The sequence below is a fragment of the Eschrichtius robustus genome, chromosome 7, assembly GCF_028021215.1.
Source record: "Eschrichtius robustus isolate mEscRob2 chromosome 7, mEscRob2.pri, whole genome shotgun sequence".
NCBI classification, from domain to species: Eukaryota; Metazoa; Chordata; class Mammalia; order Artiodactyla; family Eschrichtiidae; genus Eschrichtius; species Eschrichtius robustus.
Window position 1 is genome coordinate 127,794,943 of NC_090830.1, and position 22,846 is coordinate 127,817,788.

A 22,846-nucleotide genomic window follows, 5' to 3' on the forward strand; every position below is an offset into this window, starting at 1 on the left:
CCCCTCCCCGGGGGTGAGTGTGGTGCCCAGGGCCTGGTAGGGTCCTCCCCCGCTGCCGGCCCCTCCCCTCAGAGAGCCCAGCTGCGCCCTCTCTCCATGGCTCAGCAGCTCCCCCGTGAGCCCGAGCCGGGAACTTCAGGAAAGCTGTCCCTGTGCCGGGTTCCCTCCTCTCGCAGAAGCAGAGTCGGGGACATCCTGGAAAGCACGAGGGCAGCTCCTCCCAGGGGAGACCATCATTCTCGCAGGCCGAGGGAAAGTCGCCTGGGATACGAGCAGCTCCCCAAAGGACATCTACTGGATTCCCTTCCCTTTCCTTCGGACGCAAAAGGGCTCCAGAATAGACCACCAGCTCCCTGTTTTCACTGCTTTTTTCCCGGGTCAGACGCCAACCCGTTCTGTCAGAGACCCTCTCTCAGACTTCCTGCCCTTTAACTTGGCCACTTGGCTGAACTAGGAACCTGGCTCCAGGTTGGCAACGGAGCCCCCTCCCGGCCTTGATACCCAATCCCAGGCCCGCCCTGGTCTCCCCTTCCCTCCCCAGCTGCCCTCCATGTCCTCTGGTGCTGACCCTCTCCTGCTCTGAGACCCACTCACTTTCTACATCAATCATTTGAGCAGTATTCAGATCCAGCTCCCTGGCCCTGGGACTCTTCCTGTGTTCACTCAAATGACGTAGAGGAAGAGCCCCAGCCAAGGAGTCAGGAATTAGCCCAGACTAGGAATCTGCTACATCTTCCCTGTGTGACCTTGAACAGACCACATGACTCTGGATCATTAATATTTATTGACCCCCCACTATGGACCAGGCACTGTGCTATGTACATTATATGTATTATCTCATTAAATCTCATTGAGTCAATGTTATCCCCATCTAACAGGTGAGGAAATTTAGGCTTGGAAAGATATGTGACTTGCCCAAGATCACACAGCTAATAAACATTGGAGCTGGGTTAGAATTTAGGCAGTCAAACTCCGAGACATGATCTTAATCAAAATTCTCATGCTAGTCAATAGTAAAAAAGTAATAATAATAATAATAAAAATAATTGAGAGAGATTCTTCCACTGCTAAGATTCTGGGGAAAGCTGCAAAATTTAATAGAAGTGGACCCACATTTTCATGTCTCCAGATGGGCCATGACCTTAACCACCTAAGAAAATTCAGAGAAATACTGACTCCTGGAGGGGACGGGACAGCCCTCCTGGGAGACCAGGGTCTCACCTCTGTAATCACCAGGATCTGTAAATACAGATATTTACAAGGCAGCCAGTGGCACTATATTTCTTCCCCCATTCTTCTTACGAGGGTAAGAGGGGTGACATGTGGACCAAAAGCCACATACTTGCAAAGGCATCCTTCCTCTGGAGACCAAGAAGCAGCAAATTCTTTTCCTGGGAACATCTCCATCAAGCAGACATCTGTTACTCTTAGGCGATCTGTATGCCATAACAGTTTAAAAAACAGAGTTTAAATGCTTAAATAAGAAGGAAACAGTTTGCCCGCGTTGCAAAATAGCATATAAACTGTGCTGGAATTAGCACAAGGGAAACATTTATCTTCCCTAAATAATCTTGAAACTGGACTTTTTTTTTTTTTTTTTGATGGTGTATAATTATGTTTACTGGCATGGAAAGATGGTCATGATATATCACTAACTGGGGAAAAAAACTGGTTGCCAATACCAAACCAGACTTTTTAAAGGAGCATTTGACTCTACCTCCCTTGCTGGGGCAAAGTACTCTCTGCATATCCTGCCAGGGAAAAAGAAGAATGGGTCAAGACCAGCTGGGTGTTGGCCTTGTCCCTGAGAGAGCAGAAAGAGAGTCCCATTTTTTAGCTGGATTGGGCAAAGATTTGTCTGAGCTGAAATCTGGCCCAGCCTGGTATAGAGAAAGATGGTGGGCTGGGAGGGGGTGTGGGGAGGGGTCTAAAAGACCTGGGTTCCAATCCTGGCAGCACCAACCATAAGCCATGGTGACCTGGTGCAGGTTCAATGCCTCCAAAGGTCAGCCCCCTTTGATACAGTGGAAGCCACACCCACTGCCCAAGTTTGACACCATCTGCAGTGCACCTTGCACAATGCCTGGCACGTGGGAGGTGCTCAGGAAGTGGTGGGCCTCCCAATTCTGCAATCACAAGGGTTGACCATTACCAAAGGGCAACACTGGAGTGCCAGGCTGTGAATGAGACCAACCAAAATTTGAGATCCTGACCCACTTGACATTCCTTTGCTCACTCAAGGAACATTTATGGAGGGCCTACCACGTGGCTGCTCGGGGCCAGGCAGTAGACCCACCTCTGGGAACTCAGTGAAACACATCCCGTCCCTGTCCTTGGGGAGAGAGGTCCTAAGCTGGTAACAGAGAAATAGCCACGTGCCAGGGCTCTGAAGGCGCTGGGAAGCGGGCAGGGGGATGCTTAGTGGGGTCCTCGGGGAAGACCTCTCCCAGGAGCTGACATTTGGCCTGAGACAGAAAGGAGCCAAGGTCAGGAGGAGGCAGCCTGTGCAGAGGCTGCAGGAAGCAGCGTCCGTGCCCTGCTCACATCTGAAATGAGCTGTAGAGGGACAGAAGGTGAGCTGGGGCGGGGCTCAGCTCTCCTGGCTTTGCAGTCCTGAGGCCATGGTCATGATCTGAGCTTTCATTCTGAGCACAAAGAAAGGCCCAGAAAGGGCTTATCCAGGTGAGCAACCTGGTCAGGTTTGTGCTTTTAAAAGGTGGATGCTGGATGAAGATGGGGAGGGGGTGTGGAGTGAGGAGGACTGGCCTGTGAGGAGGCTCCGTCGGGCAAGACACGAGAGAGGCAGCTTGGTCAGGGTCCAGGGCCGTGGAGGTGGGAAGGATGGATGCATTCAAGATAGATTTTGGAGCAGAATCTAGAGGACTTGCTGATGGATCAGACTAGAAGTCAGGAAAGGGGAGCCCCTCAGGCCTCTTCCAGGTCTCTCGTCCCAGTGGCTTTCTGGGAGTTGGGAAAAGGTCCCCCCTTTCTCCAGGTGGATGCAACACTGTGAATGCCCCTGCAAGCTCCCAGCGAGGGTACCCAGCAAGACCCTCACTCAGAGGCCCCAAGGAGGCCTGGGAGGGACCCCCAGGTTTCTGCTTCAGCAACTTTGGACTTGCAAAGTTTGCAGTGCCTGTGGGAATCCAAGGAGAACCATTTGGGGACCATTTCGACAGAGATTCTACCCCTGCCCCCATCTGTGTGTGAGGTTTCTCCCCTCCCTGCCCAGGCATCAGCCCTTTCACAGTGCTCACTGCAGTGTATGAGAAGAAACACAGTTTTAAAGCCCTGGAAGCTAATGGTACAACAAGACCATTTAACACTTAAATAAATGCAAGTTCTAGAACATCCGCAGCCCAAATGAAAGTAAATAATAACAGAATGCGAGTCATGACTGTGCTTGCCGAGCATTTGCCAAGCGTATAAACAGCGTGCTCGCAAATTCAGAGCGGGGACCTGGGAGTTGGGTACCATTTCATCAGCTCCCAACTCTAACACGTGAAGGGACATATCAGCAAAATCGTAATGGGAAATGTAGTTAACTAATTCTTCATTCTCTGGAGTTAACCTGAGACTGGAATTTAAAAAGCTTATCCCCATAAGAACAGAGAGTACTCATTCTCATGTTTTTCGAATGAAATCACTTCACCGCCAGTGTCAACATGAAGCTTAATCAACTCCCTGATATTTAGGGAAAAGACAAAACAACTGAGCATGTGAACTTAAGAGATGAACACAACCAGCCGGTCCTGTCCCCTCAGTCTCTCTCCCCGGGGCTGGTCACTTTCTTTCTTGCAGCGGAGTTTTTGGTTAAAAACCCCATCTCATCTCCCGACCAGCTGCTGGCAGGGTTGAGGCTCCATTCTTTATTTTTTCTTGAACTGTGTATAGTATGACTTTTGTCTATTTTATGGCTGCACGTCACAGCCTGCGGGATCTTAGTTCCCTGACCAGGGATCGAACCCATGCCCGCTACAGTGGAAGTGTGGAGTCCTAACCACGGGACTGCCAGGGAATTCTCCATGCTTCACTCTTTAATCCCCCTACATTCCTATAGCTAGTATTTGGCCTGGGATGTAGTAGGTGCTCATTAAGCATCTGTTGTACGAGTAAAGGAGCATCTTTACCAAAATGCCAGTATTCACCCCAGCCCTGGGCCTCCCTGGGGCCCTGTCCAGGCAGAGGATGAACCAAAAAGGGAGCTGGGGTCGGGAGATGGAAGGTTTGGTTCCAGCCTCAGACTCCACCACTCACAAGCACGTGTGAGTTGTGTCCTTTGTTTTGGTTTTCCCATCTCTAAAATGGGAGAAATAGATGTTCTCCCACTTTTTAAGGTTTTGTGTATGAAGCAATGGGAAAGAAGCCTTTGGAAAGGTGTTCTTCAAGTGTGAGGTGACCCCTGCCCTGCCTTGGAGGGGAGTTCTGTGATTGAGAAGGCAAGATGGTGCAGGAGTGTGAACCGCAACTGACTCTGAGAAAGCTGGGCGGGTCAGCAGAGTGGATCTGGAGGTATCATTAATGACTGAAAAGTCATAGAGGAAAATATCACCAAGGCCATGCTCTCTGCATACAGGAGATGGAGATCAGGGCACAAACTGTAGAGCCAGCAGAAAATGTAAAATGTGAATGGCCTGTTATAAGGCAATAGGGAATGATGGGGCCTGTAGCCAGCTGGAGATTACATCTGTGCTCTGCCCAAGGCAATTGCACTGAAAGCTTTCAGACACATGCCCCATCAAACACAACATCTATGGCCTGCGGGTTATTTTGAGACCCTGCAGACTGTTGTCTTAAGCGTGTTTTACTCTGATGCTTTGACCTCTGGGTCCTGGCTGGCACTGGAAGAACTGCCCCTCCCAGTGCTAGCTGATTCTTAGAGATAGAAAACAACTGACAGATCCAGAGTTCACATCCCCAGGTCCCTTCTTTATGGGGCTCTCACACTCTGGGCCACCCGCCCTAATGACTCAGGCCCAGGTACCAGTTAGGGACAGTCCCTAAGCCCCAGAGCCCACGGAAATGATACAAACTAGCCAAACCTACCCTTTGCCCTGCCTTTTCCAAGGAAACCACAATAAAGGCTTTTGCCTACGTTTTCCTCACTCTCTCCACCTTCTGCCCGACCCTGGTGATTCCCCACATGGCCCTGCATGGTGTGACCTGCTCCTTTCTCTTAAAAACTATCCTTTCAATGATAGTCGTCTCCTGATCTGCTGGGCTCACCATACCTGAATAATAATAAAACCTACATTTTAGAACACCTGTGAACTGGAGCATGAAATGTCATGGCTGCTGTACTCCCCCCATTGAATCTTGGCACCTAACACGATCCCTAGCACATTGCAGACACAATTTAAATATTAATCAATAAATGGACGGATGGACAGACATAGGGTGAAAGTGAAAAGCTGGCTAGAAGCCTCGGTCTGGCTACACAGATTCCCTACACTTCTGTCTCACTTCTGCAGTGGCTTTAGGAAGCTGAATTCTGTACCTGCCTCAGTTCCGCGATTGGCAGGGATGCAGGCAGCCCGGCCAGAGCAAGCTGGGGGAAGTGCTGTGAGAAGTAAGTCATGGCTGACCATAAGCAGCTCACCCTCCCACCCGCATTCAGCTTTTCAGGCAGCTCCTAAGCCAGAGGCTTTCTTCTGGCAGACAGTCTTCCAGCTAACTCTGGCTGTTTCCTTTATGTGCTTATGAAGAGCTCACCACCTCAAAGGGCCTCTGAACCCAGGGGTAAAAGGGTAAAAGCCAGAAAGAGGGTTCCCAGCCCACCTGCAGTCTCTGGGACCCGCCCAGCACAGGCTCTCAAAAGAGAGCACCAAGCAGCTCGCTCAGTTCCCTGGCACCTTGAAATTATCCTGCGTCTGCGACAGTGCAGTGAGGGTGTGGGTCTGCATCCCTGCACTTTTCTGGCTAGTAAACTGCAAGCTGAGCTAGAGAACCCATGTTGTTTTTATTCCTTACTCTTTCGAGTGCATCAATCTGCTCTGCCTGAAGATGGACTGAATTTCCCAGATGACAGGGCCCTTGGGTGTCATTCACAGCATTACTATCTCATCCCAGGCAGAGAGAAGGCATGTCAGGGATGGCCTGGGGGAGGCAGAAAACCCCCTGTCGGGGGGATCAAGCATTTGCTGTTTCTGATGAATGCTCAGTTGGATGGTTTGGTTGGCAGCAGTGAATAGCTCCCTAAGACCATCCCTTCCCCAGGCCCAAGATGGAAGGACAGGGGGCATTCGACCACAGTGAATGGACAATGAGAATCCGGGGAACTGCCCAAGTGGTCGCCCTAGGAGAGGGTGGTCAGTAGGGTGACTATGCAAACTGGTTTCACCGAGAACAGAACCAGCTGATGCCTATTATCCCAGCGTAATGATTAAGCTCACTCCCCTTCCCTCTCAAGTGTCCCGGTTTGATTGATAAATCACACAGTCATGCTCAACAGCAGGGAATTTTGCAAATGGGAACGTCTGACTTGGAAGGCTCTCAAGAAAGAGTCTGGTTGCTTTGTTTGTACAAACAGGAGTTTAAGTTTTGGCAAACATGCTGGAGAAGGTCTGGCAGCAGCAGATGGCAGGAACAGTGAGCAGAAGGGAACTGCGCCTGACCTTGGGCTCCGCTGGGGGTACCCGGGCCCAGCAGGATTTCACTCACAGCCTCTTCACCCAACAGGGGCCTTCCAAAGACAGCATGTCCTTCCTCTGGTTGAAGTCTCAAGCCCAGAGTTAACAAGTCTAGCAAGGGGTAGGCACCAAGAAGAAAGGGTTTCACCAAATGGGCTGCAAGAGAAGGGAACATCCCCCCAACTCCATCATCAGCACGGGCCGGTGCCACCATCCCATTCAGCACCACCTTGCATCACCATGGGAACCCTGAACAGTCTCCCGTTTGTCTTTCTTCCTGGTTGAGATCTTGTTTCTGTCAAAATGAACTATTTATCTTTGTTGCACGAAATGTCACGGATTATGGGCAAAACCAGGACAAACCCACGCGCAAGAAATAAGAGCCCTCTGATGATACCCACACGCAGCTCCCCAGATCTTTAGAGGCTGTGATGAATTTCCTTTTCCCAGCACTGAACTTACTCTCTAGAAGTATTTAACCCAAGAGGCACCTGACAGACAAACCCCCAGTGACCTGAGTTTGTCAGATCAGTTCATTCTTGAGCTGATTCACCAAGTGAATCTGCGGACACATGTGACCCACCCACAGAGGCAGGGCAAAGACTTCATAGGTAAGAGGTGGCTGTTAAGTTTCACCTGGTGGCCTCACATGAAGTTTAATCAAGCTGTAACATACTCAAACTGTCCAGTGTTTTAAGGACTCTTCCCCCTTTGTGTGTGTGTGTGAGAACTAAAACTTCAAAGCTATTTGTCTTTTTATGTAAGATTAGCCATCATGCAAAACTTACTGGTCAAGCAGGTAATAAAATACACATATCCCATGGAAGGGTTTTGCACATGTCAGTCCTTGCAGATAACAAAGAGGTTATAAACCCTGCACGGTCCTGAGAGCGAGTTCCTTCACTTCCGAAAGCTGCCATTCTTGCCAGTGTCTTGAGGGCTCATGTATTATAAATTCTCGAAGCTCTTTTCGCTGCAGTCTGGGCATCGGGTGGATCTTCGTCCTCTTCCTCCGTTCGCTTGTGTTTTAAGAACAAGTCAGACTTTAAGAAGCGGCTGTAGCTGTCATACTTCATAAGGTTGAAGATCTAAGGGGAAAAGGAAACAAATCTGAAGGGTGAGGCTAATCAGGCTATGAATCATCCAATCAAATATTTATTAAATACCTATCATGTGCTGAGGAAAATACGTGCCAAACACACAAAGAAAGTTAAAGTAAGTCGTGTGCTAGACAAGCTGGATTTCCTGGATGTTTTGGGTCATTATGAAATTATCTCAGTGGAATATAAGAGCTTAGAGAGTCACACGAAACAAACCTATCTGTATCTTCCACGGAAGTATTAGGTTCGCACAGCACTGATTTATACCCTTGTATCAAGAGGTCCTTTAAGAATTTCCACTTTATTTGGGTAGATAATACAGGGATGTATTGCTCCAGGAACTTGAGATGGCAGAAGAGAAACCATTTCTGTAGAGACGACAGTGTAAAGGCCACTGTCACTGTCATATCAGATGATGTCAATATTGTTAAGACCCCTGGAAGTCTGGCATCCAAGATCTCAAACAAACCTATTATTATGCCCAGAAACAAAATGGGGCTTATTCAATGCAGGTCAGGGAAGTGAAACGGCAGTCCTGGCGAGCAGAGGCTTCGGGAACAGGACTTAGTTAAAGAAAATAGCGGTCAGCTGCGGAATGCAAACACTTGCTTGCTCACACAGTTCCAGGAGTGCGTCTCTGGGAAGGAAATCATTCCAAGGTACGCTCATCAGGTGCAAGGGGAGAAACCCTGACAGATTAGAGGGCTGCCGCCTGCCTCACCCCAAGTCCTCAGAGAGTTGCCCCCTCTCTTCTCAGCCACGGTCCCTCTTCCCAGCATCCCCTCTCCACCCACCCCATCCTTTGCCACCACCCTCCTCCCTTGCCCTGCAAAGGGGTGGGAAGAGGAGAAGCAAAAGGGAAGCGCTTTCTGGTGGTCGAGGGATCCAGTCTCTTTCGAGAAATCTCTCTCCATCTCTCTCAGACCTTTCAACCGAACTTTCAGGGCATTCTGCAGACCGAAAATCCGCCCTGCGCACCCTGGTGCCTTCACTTATTGCACTACCAATGGGCTCAACAAGTGGAAAGTTCCAGGGGTCTCTAGAATGTTGCTCACTGCCAGGCAGGGTTATCAAGTGGGTGGTAAAATGTCTTTTAAATCTGTCCTCTCTCAACAGGCACACAAACTACTTTGTAAATGAAATGTCTGATGGTGTCCAGGGACTCAGAACATCTACCTGGGGGCTGGGAGAACTGGACCTCGGCCTTGACACCTTCATTTTCCCAAGGCGGCGTCAACCATGAGAGAACCGCTTAAATCATTTTGCTTTCAGCAGAGTTTGGGTTTTCTTTAAACTCTTAACTACTGCCTGCCCTTCCCTGGGTGTCCTCACTGCTCAGAAAGACCACACCTCTGTAAGCTCCCACCTTGTGCCTCTCCATGGCAGCCATCTATTTTGTAGCCATCTTGTAATCCTAGACTGATTTGCTAAGGTTTGGAGAAATTATTCATTAAAAAAAAAAAAAAACCTCCCAGAAAATACAAGAATCATAGCCAGGGGTGAGGCGGGGGATGAGGAATGCCATTATCATTTCGTGCAGGTGTTGCCATCCCTCACCACCTGCATTATTCGGCCCTTCCAGGCACAAGAGCCCCCAAAGGGAACTTTGAGATGCCCACCAAGTTCACAGTTTGGAACGATGCTCGAAAAGTGACTAATGAAACCAGCTTCGCGAGTGCCCCTCCTGGGCCCCAGCCCCGCACCCCATCCCGACCAGGTCCGCAGCGGATGGGACCCAGCTCTGCCAGCAGGATGCGGTTCGACCCAAGTGTCTCGTCTGTCTCCACGTGTGGGAGTGGAACATCCTGTTTGCCTGCCGTGGCTCTTCAAAGAAGAGAAGCAAAAAGGCTGGGGCTGGAGGCACCTGGGCCAGGCCGGAGGCAGTGGGGGAGGGAGGAGGGGAGGTGGCTTCAGCCGAGTGGCTGGCAGGACTCACTCAGCCTCCAGGAGATGCCAGGACACCGCAGGCTCGGCTGCCCCTTTGGCACTCCTGGCGCCAGCAAGCGTGAGGGGAGGGGGCTGTGAGCTATTTAACAGGAGCGGACGGGCCACTCCCTGCCGTGGGCGGGTGTGAGATGCCCGTGAAGGCCTTCAGGATGGGGTTGCCCTCTCCACGAGCCCTCACCTGCTTCCAGGTGCAGCTCCTGGTGCCGCCAAGTCAGGGGATGGCAGCTGCAGCCATCAGACTGGGACAGATTTGAAGAAGAAAAGGGATGCTGATTCCAAGAGTCTCATTTTCTGGGGCTGTGAGCTGCCTGGTATCTCTGCATGGGGTCTTCACTGCCACCGGCAAAGGGTCTCCTGGGCACTGGCCTAGGAGCTCATGGCAATAGGCAGCTCCCATCCCAGGTCTCCTCGTGGTTGGTGCTCAGTGAAGATGGCTTAGAGGATAGAGAATGTCCTAAATATCTCTTTCAAGAAAGTGGCCAGGGTTTCCCTGGTGGCGCAGTGGTTAAGAATCTGCCTGCCAATGCAAGGGACACGGGTTCGAGCCCTGGTCTGGGAAGATCCCACATGCCGCGGAGCAACTAAGCCCGTGTGCCACAACTACTGAGCCTGCGAGCCACAACTACTGAGACCACGTGCCACAACTACTGAGCCCGCATGCCACAACTACTGAAGCCTGCGCGCCTAGAGCCCGTGCTCCGCAACAAGAGAAACCACCGCAATGAGAAGCCCATGCACCGCAACAAAGAGTAGCCCCTGATCGCCGAAACTAGAGAAAGCCCAAGCTGCAAAGAAGATCCAACACAGCCAAAAATAAAATAAAAATAAATAAAAGTTTAAAAAACAAAGTGATTGATAAATTTTAAAAAAAAAAGAAAAGAAAAGAAAGAAAGTGGCCAAAGACCAGGTCCCCAGCTGCTGACCACAGCCATCTTTATCACGGGGCAAATGGCCATGACGGAGGTCCAACAAACATTCACCCAGTGAATGAACAGAATCCACCCACCGAGCAATGACAGAGGGCTGGCAAAACAGTTCAGGGTGGTACCAGCCCCACTAAGAGCACCTTCAAAGCACACATCAGGCAATGCACAGAGCGTCCTCTCTAATCCTCACCGAACCCGAGGACCCCAATCACACAGGGGAAGGAAGGAGGACCTGGAGATTTGGTGTTTGGCCCCAGTGGCTGGTATATTGTCAGCTCGGCTGCCGTGACAAGTACTAAGGGCTGGGTGGCTTGAAAATCAAAAATTTCTTTCCTCAGAGTCCTGGAGGCTGGACGTCCAAGATCAAGGTGATGGCAGCGTTGGTTTCTCCTGGCTTGTAGGTGGCCATCTTCCCCAGGGTCATCTGGTCTCTGCTCTGTGTGTGTCTATGTCCTAATCTCCACTCCTTATAAAGACACTGGTCAGGCTGGAGTAGGGCCCACCCCAAGGACCTCATTTAACGTTAGTCACCTCTTTAAAGACCCCCATCTCCCAACACAGTCACATTCTGAGGTACTGGGGCTTAGGAGTCTGACATATGAATTTGAGGGGAGACACAGTTCAGCCCATAACAGTGAGGCAAAGAGGACGCAGGATGCAAACCCTGGCCGTCCGGCCCTCGGGCCCCCACTCCTAACCTCCAGGCTATCCTGCCACTCATATGGCAGAGCAGGAGGCAGTCATTAAAAATGAAGAGTGCATAGGAGTTTAACATGGAAAAATGTACCTGAGTGTGAAGTGACTGAACACAGAATTTTTAAAATGCACGTAAACTAAAAACAATGATCCCAATATGTTCTTTAACGAGTGCTTGTGTGTATTAAGTGGGAAATAAACATCCCCAAAGGTTGAATGGTGTGCCCCCACCAAATTTAGGTCCACCTAGAACTTCAGAATGTGACTTTATTTGGGAATAGGGTTAGTTGAGGATCTCAAGATGACATCATCCTGGACTTAGGGTGGGCCTAAATCCGAGGCGTGTTGTCTTAAGAAAAGGAGAGACACACAGAGAGACACCCAGAGAGAGGAAGGCCATGTGAAGGCAGAGGCAGAGATTGGAGAGATGCAGCCACAAGCCAAGGAACACCAAGGACTGCCAGCGGCCACCAGAAGCTGGAAGAGGCCAGGAAAGAGTCTTCCCTCCAGCCTTTAGAAGGAGCACGGCCCTGGCGACACCTCGGTTTCAGGCTTCTGGCCTCCTGAGCTGTGAGAGAAAAAAATATCTGTTGTTTTAAGCCACTCAGTTTACAATAATCTATTTCGACAGCCCTTGGAAATGAACACAGTCAAATTATTGATTTCACCTCACTCCTGCTTGAGCACAGAAAATGAGATGGCCCTAGGGGTTCCAGAAGGTTCCACAAAACCAGGACTCTCTGATGGGGAGGACTGGCCTCACTGGGGCTGGACCGTGACCATCCCCTGACCGTGCGCCTCTCGTCCGCAGGGAAGCGGAAGCGAAAGAAGAAGGTGGAGACCCAGGTGGGCGGGGGGCGGGCCTGCAGGTCTTCGACCAACACCCCTTCGGGGAGACAGGCAGCCTGCGGAGCAGAAAACTCAAGTTGGCAGCTAAGTTGCATTCCCTACCTTTTTTTTTTTTTTTTTTTTTGCCATCACAGTTGTGGCCCAGCAGGTTTCAGGTTTCGGCAGCCCCACATCTGGGGGCTGGACGCCAGGACCGTAAATTGCTTAGTGTCGTGACCTTGGGAGCCAACCCTCAGGCTGCTGGCGGTGGGACTCGAAGTGAAAACAGAGAAGGGGGTCTTCCTGCCAGGAGGTCCCCCCACTCAAAGTCGTTATACAAGACGCCCCGCCCTCCCCAGATCCCAGACCGCACGACTGATTAGCATTCCCCTTTCTGCAAAGGAAAATATCCACGTGGTGCTTCAATCTGAGACTAGTCCGAGTCTGCTGTTCCAGAAAAGGACTCCCTTACGGACGCATATTCATCCGTATAGACAATGAGAAGCTTAACCAGCCTTGAGGGCCCCTCCGTGAAGGTTTCATCCCTGTCTCGATCAAGTGCATTTCAAGCCTAATCAATCTTTTAACCCGTCTTAGGGGACAAGGCCATTAGAGGCCTAAACTAAACACGCATCCTACCTCCTCTTCAAAGCCCTCCACCATGTTATTTCAACTGGGTACCAGGAGGAAAAAACATGAATCCTTTACTGCAACAGAAAATTTTATTAATGGGATTTCCTATTTGCTTTAAGAACCTGGTTTAGTTTTTACATGAAAAGGACTGAAAGAACACATAACTGCCCATGAATTGCAGTTCTAGAATGCAACTGCACACCTAGACCGCAGACATGCTTTCACACCACACGGACAGACACCAAGCGTGAAGAAAACCAGCCTCCACATCCAGCCCTCAGGCAAGGATCAGCGGGGCGCTGCAGAGGCTGCTGGGGCCAGGCGCAGATGGGGACGTCCCCACCCCTGATCAAAGATCACCGCCCCCTCTGGGGATGGGGGAATGGGGTGCGCTCCCCCAGGGGATGGGGGAGAAGGCCTGAGGGCAGCTGGCAGAGAGCAAGTAAGAAGATAAAGCTCAGGTCAGCCCTTGTCCCAAAGCACCAGGGAAGGCCACACAGAAGGTTCTGTCACCTGGACAGTGCTCCTTCTTCCTGGACAGGGCCCCCGCCAAGGTGGACGCCGTGCCAGGGTGAGAGCAGGAATCCAGGAAGAGGCCGAACACGGACAGAGACAGAGACCCCTGCCCGGGGAGCAATCCCCTCGCACACCCATGGGTTTGGTGCTGTCTCACTGCTGCGGGGTGGGGAGGGTGCGATTTGTCCACTTGTTCCTGGAGTCCTTTTTTTAAAATTTTTATTTTATTTTATTTTTTTTTGTTCCTGGAGTCCTTAATACTCAAATCCAAAGCTGAAATGACATGCTTTCTACGTGGGGTGAAGGTGTTTTATTTTCGCCTTTGGCCATCAGGGAGAAAGTTCAATGCTATCTGGCACCCGTCCCCCACCCCCCTCTTCTTCCCCTAAACACCATTTTAAAGTTGTAAAAAAAAAAACAAAAGTATTTCAAATGCTGTCCTTCCCTCCCCACCCTCAGAAGCCAGAGGGCCATGGCAAACGCCAGGATCCAATGCTCCTTCCACTTGAATGAAAACCCACGAACTGCTCTTTCTGGCTTTGCCTGTTGGAACATGTCATTCTCTGGACTGGGCTTGACCGTTGAGAGCAAAAGGCAGCTGGCACCAAGACTGAGGTGCCCAGTAAGTCCGGTTCCAGCTCCCACCGCACCCAGACTTGGAGAAGCGAGGGGCTAGGGGAGGGAGTGGACTCCTAGACGACCCCAGAAGGTGTGGCAGCCCCTCCCCCACACCCCTGGGTCCTCACCAGCTGGCCCAGCCCTTCTTACTGAGGTCTACAAAGGAAGCGCTTCTCATTTCTTGGCTTCTGGGGAAATTCAAAGAAACAACACTGCTAAAAAGGGGCCTGGTGCATGGTTCCTTTCGCTGTCAAGGATGTGGCTGGGAGTGCTGACATCTCACTGAAGTCTTTCGATTTTTTTTAAACATCAGAGGTTGAGGACTTCCTTTTCAGGGGAGAAAACCACCTCCACTCTGCCCTCCCCAGACCAGACGTAGCACCAACCCCGAAGCCTGGGTGAGGGCATCCTGACAACACTCAAAATCTGCAGTAAGTGTAGGCACTGGGGTCCCTAAGATTTATGGAAGAAGAATGAGCAGCCCTGCCCGCCTCAAACCTGCAGGCTTCTCTTTCATGGTCTGAGAGAGCAATGACCTTGACCCTTCCCTCTTCTTCAATCTCCTTGCTATTCCAGGGAACCCATCATTCTACTCTGTGGAATTCAAACCAGAGGCTTCAGAGCAAGAAAGATGTGTAAATTGGCACCCAGAAACTTGCAGGAGCAGAATTCTGTTTTAAATTTTTCATATGGCACAACCTCAAGTCACTGAGCAGATTTCAAAGTGTTCCGTTTTCAAACATTCGGGGAAGGGTCTGGAAGGATACACAACATAAGGCAGAAAGTGAGAGGGAAGAGGCAGAAACTGGGGGATTTTAGCTTTTCATTTCATCTCCTCCTGGATTATGTGAATTTTCTTCTCTTCATCTTAACAATGCATGTAGTAATTTAACAATTAAAAATAATTTAAAAAATTAACTTGTCCAGAATCCTGGGCAAGGCAGTAACAGGATGTGCTCGTGGCTAGTGCTGGCTTAGCGGGTTCCTGTGCTGGCCTTCCTCCCTGGAGTTCTAGCCATGTAGCTGAGCAGGACACATGTGTCCAGGCCACCAAGCTGACAGGGCCAGAACAGACTGGCGTTGTCATTTCTTGTACATGTTAGGCTGCTGTGACTAATTTGATCCCTTCATGTCGTGGGTGACTCTCAGTGCCTTAGTGACTGATGGGAATATTCTAGAACAAGCCAGGGCTGGAGGTACAGGAGAGCACAACTGAGCAAGGGAGGCGAAGGTGGGAAAGGAGAAGAAGGTAAGAGTGTTGGTTGGTCTTTAATCGCCAAAGACCATGCTGCTGTCCCAGCGCCCAGGAAAGGAAGATGGCGGCGCAGACCAGAAGGAGAACAGTAAGAACAAACACCACTGCTTCCCTTGGATCACGGGCCTCAGTGTGGCAGGAAGAGTCCGGCTGAACCAGAAGCGCTGGGTTCACGCCCCGTTTCCCCTCTTCCAGCTCTGGGACCTCAGGCCAGTCAGGTCACCTTCCCCTCAAGGGAACTTTCTCCCATAAAGTGAGGTGCCAGGTTCCACCTTCCCCAAGACTACTTGATAGTCAGATGAGATGCACGCACAAAAGCACGGTGTAAACTGTGAAGAGGTTCCGCCTTAATGTTTTCCCAGAATTCACTGAAGTGTAGAAAACTGACATAGACATTATTTGGTGCTTTTTAAAAGGTGGGGACCTAGCCAGGGTAGGGCACGTGGATTCTGCTACATTTCTGAAAGTTACGTTGAGCCAGGGTTTCTCCACCTGGGCACCACTGACGTTTTGGACCAGATACGTGTGTGTGTAGGGGGTCGTGGCGGGGGAGGGGGGGGCGGTCAGGGCTGTCCTGTGCATTGTAGGGTGTTTTGACAGCAACCTGGCCTCTGCCCATTAGGTGCCAGGAGCGCCCCCCAACTCCGATCATGACAACCGAGAATGTCTGCAGCCATTGCCCCATGTCCCATGAGGGGCAAAATCACCCCCAGTTAAGAACTACTGCATTAAGACAATTTAAAGGACATGCACAGTTAACACCTGTGGAGGGCTGGCTGCACGCCAGGCGCTGCACCAAGTCAGTGTTTCACAGACGTGAGTGCATTTCATCCTCACAACTGCCTTATCATAACCTGCATTTCACAAATGAGGAAACTGAGGCTCAGGGAGGGATGGCATCTTAGCCAAAGCTTCAAAGCTGCTAAATTCTAAAGTCAAAGAAAACTCGGCTCTACGGAAACAAGGTTGTGGCCATCAGGGAGCAACTTTTTAAAATGGGGCATTGGGACTTCCCTGGTGGTGCAGTGGTTAAGAATCCGCCTGCCAATGCAGGGGACACGGGTTCAAGCCCTGGTCCGGGAAGATCCCACATGCCGCGGAGCAACTAACCCCGTGTGCCACAACTACTGAGCCTGCGCTCTAGAGCCTGCAAGCCACAACTACCGAAGCCCGTGCTCCCCAACAAGAGAAGCCACCGCAATGAGAAGCCCACGTACCGCAACGAAGAGTAGCCCCCGCTCACCACAACTAGAGAAAGCCTGTGCACAGCAACGAAGACCCAACGCGGCCATAAATAAATAAATAAATAAATAAGTTAATTAATTAATTAATTAAATGGGGCATTGAAGGCTTGTGGACTGTTTTGCTGCTTGGAGAGGCAGCCGTGTTTGCCGAAAGCCCCACGTTACCGATGAGGCCACAGAAGCCACACCGAGAAACAGGACCCACCTGGGGTCAGATGGAGGCAGTCCTGGAACATGAGCTCCCACTTCCCCCTCCGGCCTAACTTAACATACAGTGACAGTGACAGTAAATCTGAGCTCAGCGTCCAGGAAGTGATGGGCAGGGAGAGGTAAGGGAGGGGGCAGGGGGTTAGGTCGTCCGGGTACAAACAATGAGCCATGGTCAGGAGACTGCGGGTTCGCAGCTGAGTTTCTAGTGACAGAGATGGCTCTGCACCGAGTCATCTGCATTCTCTTGCCTGGCTGATGAGGGACGGGCACAGCCGGAGCTGGGGATCAGAGTCAAGGTGCCTGGCTTTCAAGAGGACCAAACCTTATGAGCCCAGCCGGTACATTCTATAAATAGTCACCGTTGAAATTAAACTGGTTGCCATGGCCTCAGGGCCTAACCCCAGCCAGTTCCTCCCAACTTAGCTTCTTCATCTCCCTCCCTCACTCCACTGCAGCCACATACCCAGTGGATTCCTGCCCCAGGGCCTTTGCAACTGCCATTGGCTCTCCCTGGAAGGTCCTGCCCCCAACTCTTCTCACCCAGCTCCCCCTTGCCACTCAGATCTCAGGCATCTCTTCAAGGAGTCCTCCCTGACCACTAGACCCAAAATAGGCCCCTCTCGGTCACTCTTAGCCCGTCATCTGTTGTATCCCCTTCTGAGCATTTATCTCTGTCTATCCTCTTGGGTGGACAGGTGCTGATTTCCTCACTGCACACACAGTTCCTAGCACAGTCCCTGGTACATAGGAGGCCCTGCATCAGTATTTATAGCATAAAGGAATGAAAGAAAAAACAAGTTCACACACCAGCAAACCAACCAGAACTGAACTAGACCTCCCAGGGGAGTTTTTAAGACAAAAAGCCACTGCAGTGAAGTGCAATTCATTGAAGAAATCAGCTCTTTGTAAGATCACCTCCTCCTTCCTGCTTCCCACAACTTAAAATTGTCCAACAGCAGCCTTTGACTGTAGGCTAAAGTTCCAGGGAGATGCCCCCAGTACTACCCTCACCTCTCCTGGCTTTACCTGCACGTGCCGGGCACACAACTGGGCCACGCTGGCAGACCAGGATTAAATCAGAGAACAGTCTCTCTAATTATGAATTTTCCAGGTAATAAAGTTTTAAGCCCCCAAACTTCTCTTAAGATATCATTTATGGGGACTTCCCTGGTGGTCCAGCTTTAAGACTCCACGCTCCCAATGCAGGGGGCCCGGGTTCGATCCCTGGTCAGGGAACTAGATCCCTCAGGCCACAACTAAAGATCCCACATGCTGCAACGCAGATCCCACGTGCCTCAACTAAGACCCAGCGCAGCCAAATAAATAAATAAACAAACAAATAAACAATTTTTAAAAAAAGATATCATTTATGATGGAATTCTTATTAAAACGCCTAACACATTCTTCAGTGAACACGCTGACCACAATTTAAGTTTTGCTTTATAATCTGGGGTCATTAGGATCACTAACTGCATCACCATCCTGTAGCACAGGGATGCCCCCAGTGCGGTGTGTGGGGCTGTGAGATTCCCCACGCTCAGTGGTTCCCAATCACTGTGCTGTGGTTTTGTGTTTAGTATCATTTTTCTGCTTCCTCCCTGGTTGTCAGCCATCACTTCTTGCTGCCCCTCACTCCACAGCCTCTACCAGCACTTCAAATGGGCTGTGAACTGAAAAACCAGAACCTGTTAGAACTGTGTGCAAACCAAGAATCAACAGGACCTGAATGAAGACCTGAGAAGCTCTCCTTTAAATGAGATTCGTGGATGTCAGGTCATCTCATCTGATGCTCAGGGAAGATCTTCCCATCCTTCTAGGCTCCAGCTGTGTCCCGAAGTCCACGCTGCCCTCTCAGCAGCCTCAGGGGCTCGGGGTCACTGCCTGCCATGGGAAGGGGCTGAGGCCCCTGGAGTTTTCCTGGTGAGCCGGTGCTGAAAGCAGCCTGCTCAGACAGCTCGGCGATAAAGCCAAGTGGTGCTCAACGAAGCCAAAGCCGCCGAGGAGGTTTTTAAGTTATGTGAAATCTTGTGGTTCCAAACATGCTCCCCTCAGCTCCACTCTCCTTCACTTAGGAAAGCAGGGCTCTTGTGAGGGCCTTTGAGGAGCAGAGACCCATAGACTCTGCTGAGCATACATTTTGACAGTTGCCAGCAAGGGCCCCAAGAGGCAGAGGTTTCTGAAGTGAAACAGAACCCAGAGGCCTTCGCAGGGACCCACTGTGGACTCAGCTCAGATTCCAAATACCTTCTTTCCACCCAATTACGCCCGAGGAAGATAGTTAGTACCTCTGTCTTCCCTCAAATGAGTGACTTTTAACACCGGGGTATAAAAGTACTTTCTTTACAGTAAGTAGTTTGAACTGCATTGTGCCACATTTGTTAGATATGTGGGCACATGCATATTTATAGAAAAAAAAATGATGGAAAGTCTAGACATTAAATGTTATCTCCAGGCATAAAATTATGAATTGTTTTTATCTTTATCTTTTGGTTTCCTAACTTTCCTTTGTTGAGCATGTATGATTTTTCTAGTTAGGTCTATAAAAGTTATTTTTAAAATATTTTGTCACTTAAAAAAATTGTCCTTGGTCCCTTGTATTTCCTCCTTCCTGCACCAGCTAAACCTCCCACAGTCTGAATCCAACGGGGGTGCCCTGGTCACAGAGGCCTAGCTCCATTGTGAGATGTGTCGCAGGCCTAACACAAGGAGAGCTGGTGGGACGGGAGAGCTGTCCCACCGCGTGGAGAGACAGCAGCCCACCTCGTTCCTTGCGGCTACCTTGCCTTCTGCGATCCCAGAAAAGGACTGTAGTCACGTGGCAACCCCTCTGCTCCAACCGGTCTCATGCGGCTTTGAGGAGCCGTGAGGGGCTGCCCACGAGGCCGGGACAGCTGCACAGGCTGTGAGTGTGTGCGGAGTACAGTCTTTGAAGGCAGGTGCATCGGCCTCCAGCACGCCCTGTACCTATGGGACTTTGTGCTAACAAACCACTTAGTCTCCCTGAACCTTGCTTTTCTCATCATCAAAATGGGAATACTACTACTCACTGGAGATTAAATGAGATAATATATGCCAAGGGGGCACAGAAGGGCACCCCTGAAGGGTAGATATTGTTCTTATTGAGAATACCTAGAACACAGGGGCTTCAGTGCAGGTTCTCAGTCCTGGCTGCATTTCAGAGTACCCTAGGAAGTTTGTAAAAGGTTCTGAGGTCCGGGTGGGGCAGATACCCCCGTGGGGCTACAGACACAAGAACTGCCTTTAACCATGCATTCCTTTCCCTCCACAAATCCATGTCCATGGCATCTCTCCCATTGGCTCAACATCACCACCTCCAGGAAGCCCTCAGCAAGTCTCCCATGCTAACTGGAGTCCCTTCAACACTCAAATTTGACTTAGAATTCATGTGGAATTTGCACTTGCCACTGTATCAACTGGAAAACATTCTCAAGCTAATATTTTTATTTTCTACCTGTCTATTTGTTTTCTATCTGATGCTGAGTAAATGAGGCCTTCTGCATGCTGGGACATGGCTCTGGGCTCTGTGCATACTCCAGGTGATCAAAAAAATGCCAACTGATGCCGTGGACCAGTGGTTTTCAAAGTGTAGTCCCAGGACCTGCAGCATGAGCATCACCTGGGAACTTGTTAGGACGGCAAAGTCTCAACCCACCTGGGAACCATCAAGTCCAGGGGTTAACTCTGGGGGTGCGACCCAGCTTCTGTTTTAACAACAGGTGGCTCTAGGCTTGCTCATGTTGGAGGAGTGCTGAATTAAGCTAAGAGCTGGTCTCCACTTGTGTGCCAAGTAAGGCCTTTGCTTCCCCAATAAGAACAGGGCCAGCAGAAGTTTGAAATCTGTCAGTGTTCCATGGTCCACGTGTGTGCATGCAACGTTTCATAAGAACAGAGCATGCTGTGAACAGTCACATCTGCAAATTCATGCCTAAAAAAATCTCTGCAATGCAGTTTCACCCCTCTTGCCTATTTTACTGCTGGCATTCCTCATACGAAAATTTGCCAGAACCCTAAAGTCTACCCCTTCTAGGTCCATTTTTTTAAACCTAACTTTTCCTGCTTTAAGTGGACTACGTTGGCAAAGTGGACTACGGGGCCAGCTGAAGTAGGAGGCGATGTTTGCACAAAAGCCCCAGGCTCCCCGCCACTCCCAGTCCATGTGCTTTTGCTTTTCTAGATTTTTCTGGCTGCTCCTACCTTCAGCGGTTACCACTCGTTGCTTCCTCAGTGTGGGTTCCTCAAATAGCTCCAGCCTCCCTTCTCATCTGGTTGAGAAGACAAATAACCCTGCTCGGTAAAAATACGTGTAGACCAAGAGTAACGAGGCCGGAGGGCGGCTCCAATGGGTCAAATCCTGGGCCTGGCAGGCCAGCCTGCTCTTTCACCAACCACGGCCCCTTCACATGCCACAGCCTGCCCAGTCGGGTGGGACGGCTTCTAGGGTGTCGAACATTTGGTTTTAACTGAATTCTTCCAGGCTGGGAAAAAAATGCCCGTTTTCAAATCAAGGTGCATGTAGGGAAGTCAGGTTACCTGGTCCTGGAGCTTCTGGAACATCAGTGGGTGCGGTTCCTCCAGTATCGTCTCACTGAGCCGGGACTGGCCCTCGACGTTGACTTGTGAAGAGGCCTTGCTGGACAGAAAGGTCATGTAGATCTCCTTTGCCTTTTCCTGCATCTGGGGGAGACACGGAGAGCCTGTTATCGGCGAGCACAGCCCTTCCCGGCCTGAGCCCAGAAGGAGTGCTGCTGTAAGAGCCCTGGGGGATCCGGCTGTGGCTCCAGAGCTGAGCTGGATGGGAGGTCAGGGGGCGGGGGGCTCATGGTCGGCCTGGCCCCTTCCCCTCCTCTTCCATGCATCTGTAGGCCACATGTCCTGTCTCAAAACCGCTACACTATCCATTCCAAAATGATGTCGGAAAGAATCCCAGCCCAGAGTGAGGGACATTCAGTAGCATTCACAGCCATCCCGTGAATGCTCCAAACCAAGGCCTCATGGGAACATTATTCAGCAATAAAAAGGAATAAAGTACCGACACATTCTACAACATGGATGAACCCCGAAAGCATTATGCTCAGTGAAGGAAGCCAGACACGAAAGGCCACACGTTACATGATCCTATTTCTATGAAATATTCAGAAGAGGCAACTCCATAGAGACAGAGACACGAGTGGTCGGCTGGGGGAGGGGGAAACGGGGAGTGGCTGCTTAATGGGTAAGGGGTCTCTGTTTGGGGTGATGAAAAAGTTCTGGAACTGGATAGTGGTGATAGCTGTATAACACTGTGAATGTATTTAATGCCACTGAACTGTACACTTTAAAATGGCTAAAATGGTAAACATGAGAGCCCTAAAAAATGGTCAGCATGGTAAGATGTATGTTGTGTCTATTTTACCACAATACAAAAAGATCAAGTTAAACCATGAACACATATCCCAACCGGTGATCAAGCCCCTACTATGTGCCAGACACATGCTAGGTGTTTTACAACTATGGTCCCATTTCCTTAATCCCTTGGGCGCCCATAAAGTGCCATTTTTCCTGTTAGTGTCACATCCCTGATGAGGACACAGAGGCCAGGAGAAGTGATGTGGCTTATCCAGGGAGCCTACAGGGAGACATAGGACCATCTGATTCCAAAGCCTGGCATTTCTGCTCAGTTCCACGCCTGCGCGTTACATTATCCCCCCAGCAGGGGATGCACTGTCAGCTTTCCAGGGCTGGGGGTTGTTTTCAGGGAAGGAGGTATGAGAATTAGCAAGAGAGAGAACACTTGCTGCCTGCCCAAGTGCCGTCGGGCCGGAAGGCATCAACCCTAAGGAGGCACTGCCCTGGGAGGGCTTGTTAGCGGGGTTCGAAAAGGTGTGCACATCTGCACTTAGGTTGCACCAAAACCCAGCAGTGGCTGGTACAGGAATGCTCTCACAGCGAGTGCTCTTAAACACAGCAGGCCTCTGTGCTGGGGTCCTGCAGGGCGTCCCCTGAGGATTCTATGTTCTCTGACTTCCTGTGCTGGCACCTCACAGGTGGCAAATATGGGGGTTTTCTCCAAACATTAGAGCCTCAGTATTAGCTCACCCTACAGAGGAAGCCAGACAACAAATGCCTTTGACATGGAGCCACGGAGCTATGATTCGCGGGGGGATGCAAGGAGGCTTTTCGGGGTCTGCCTAGAAACCGCCATTCTCTCCAGAGAGCCCACCTGGGGCCTCACACGTGCTGCAGA

General features: G+C 50.5%; 1 protein-coding gene across 1 annotated transcript in view; it reads right to left on the bottom strand.

Annotated features, from left to right (window-relative positions):
* Window positions 1-7,259: 7,259 nt before the first annotated feature.
* RGS10 (regulator of G protein signaling 10) overlaps window positions 7,260-22,846 on the bottom strand; it is a 37,535-nt gene continuing 21,948 nt past the window's right edge. The window contains exons 4-5 of the mRNA XM_068548653.1: window positions 21,154-21,297; window positions 7,260-7,717 (exon numbers count right to left, since the gene is read on the bottom strand). Coding sequence (XP_068404754.1) covers window positions 7,571-7,717; window positions 21,154-21,297 — 291 coding nt within the window. The 3' untranslated portion in view covers window positions 7,260-7,570. The remainder of the gene's footprint in view (window positions 7,718-21,153; window positions 21,298-22,846) is intronic.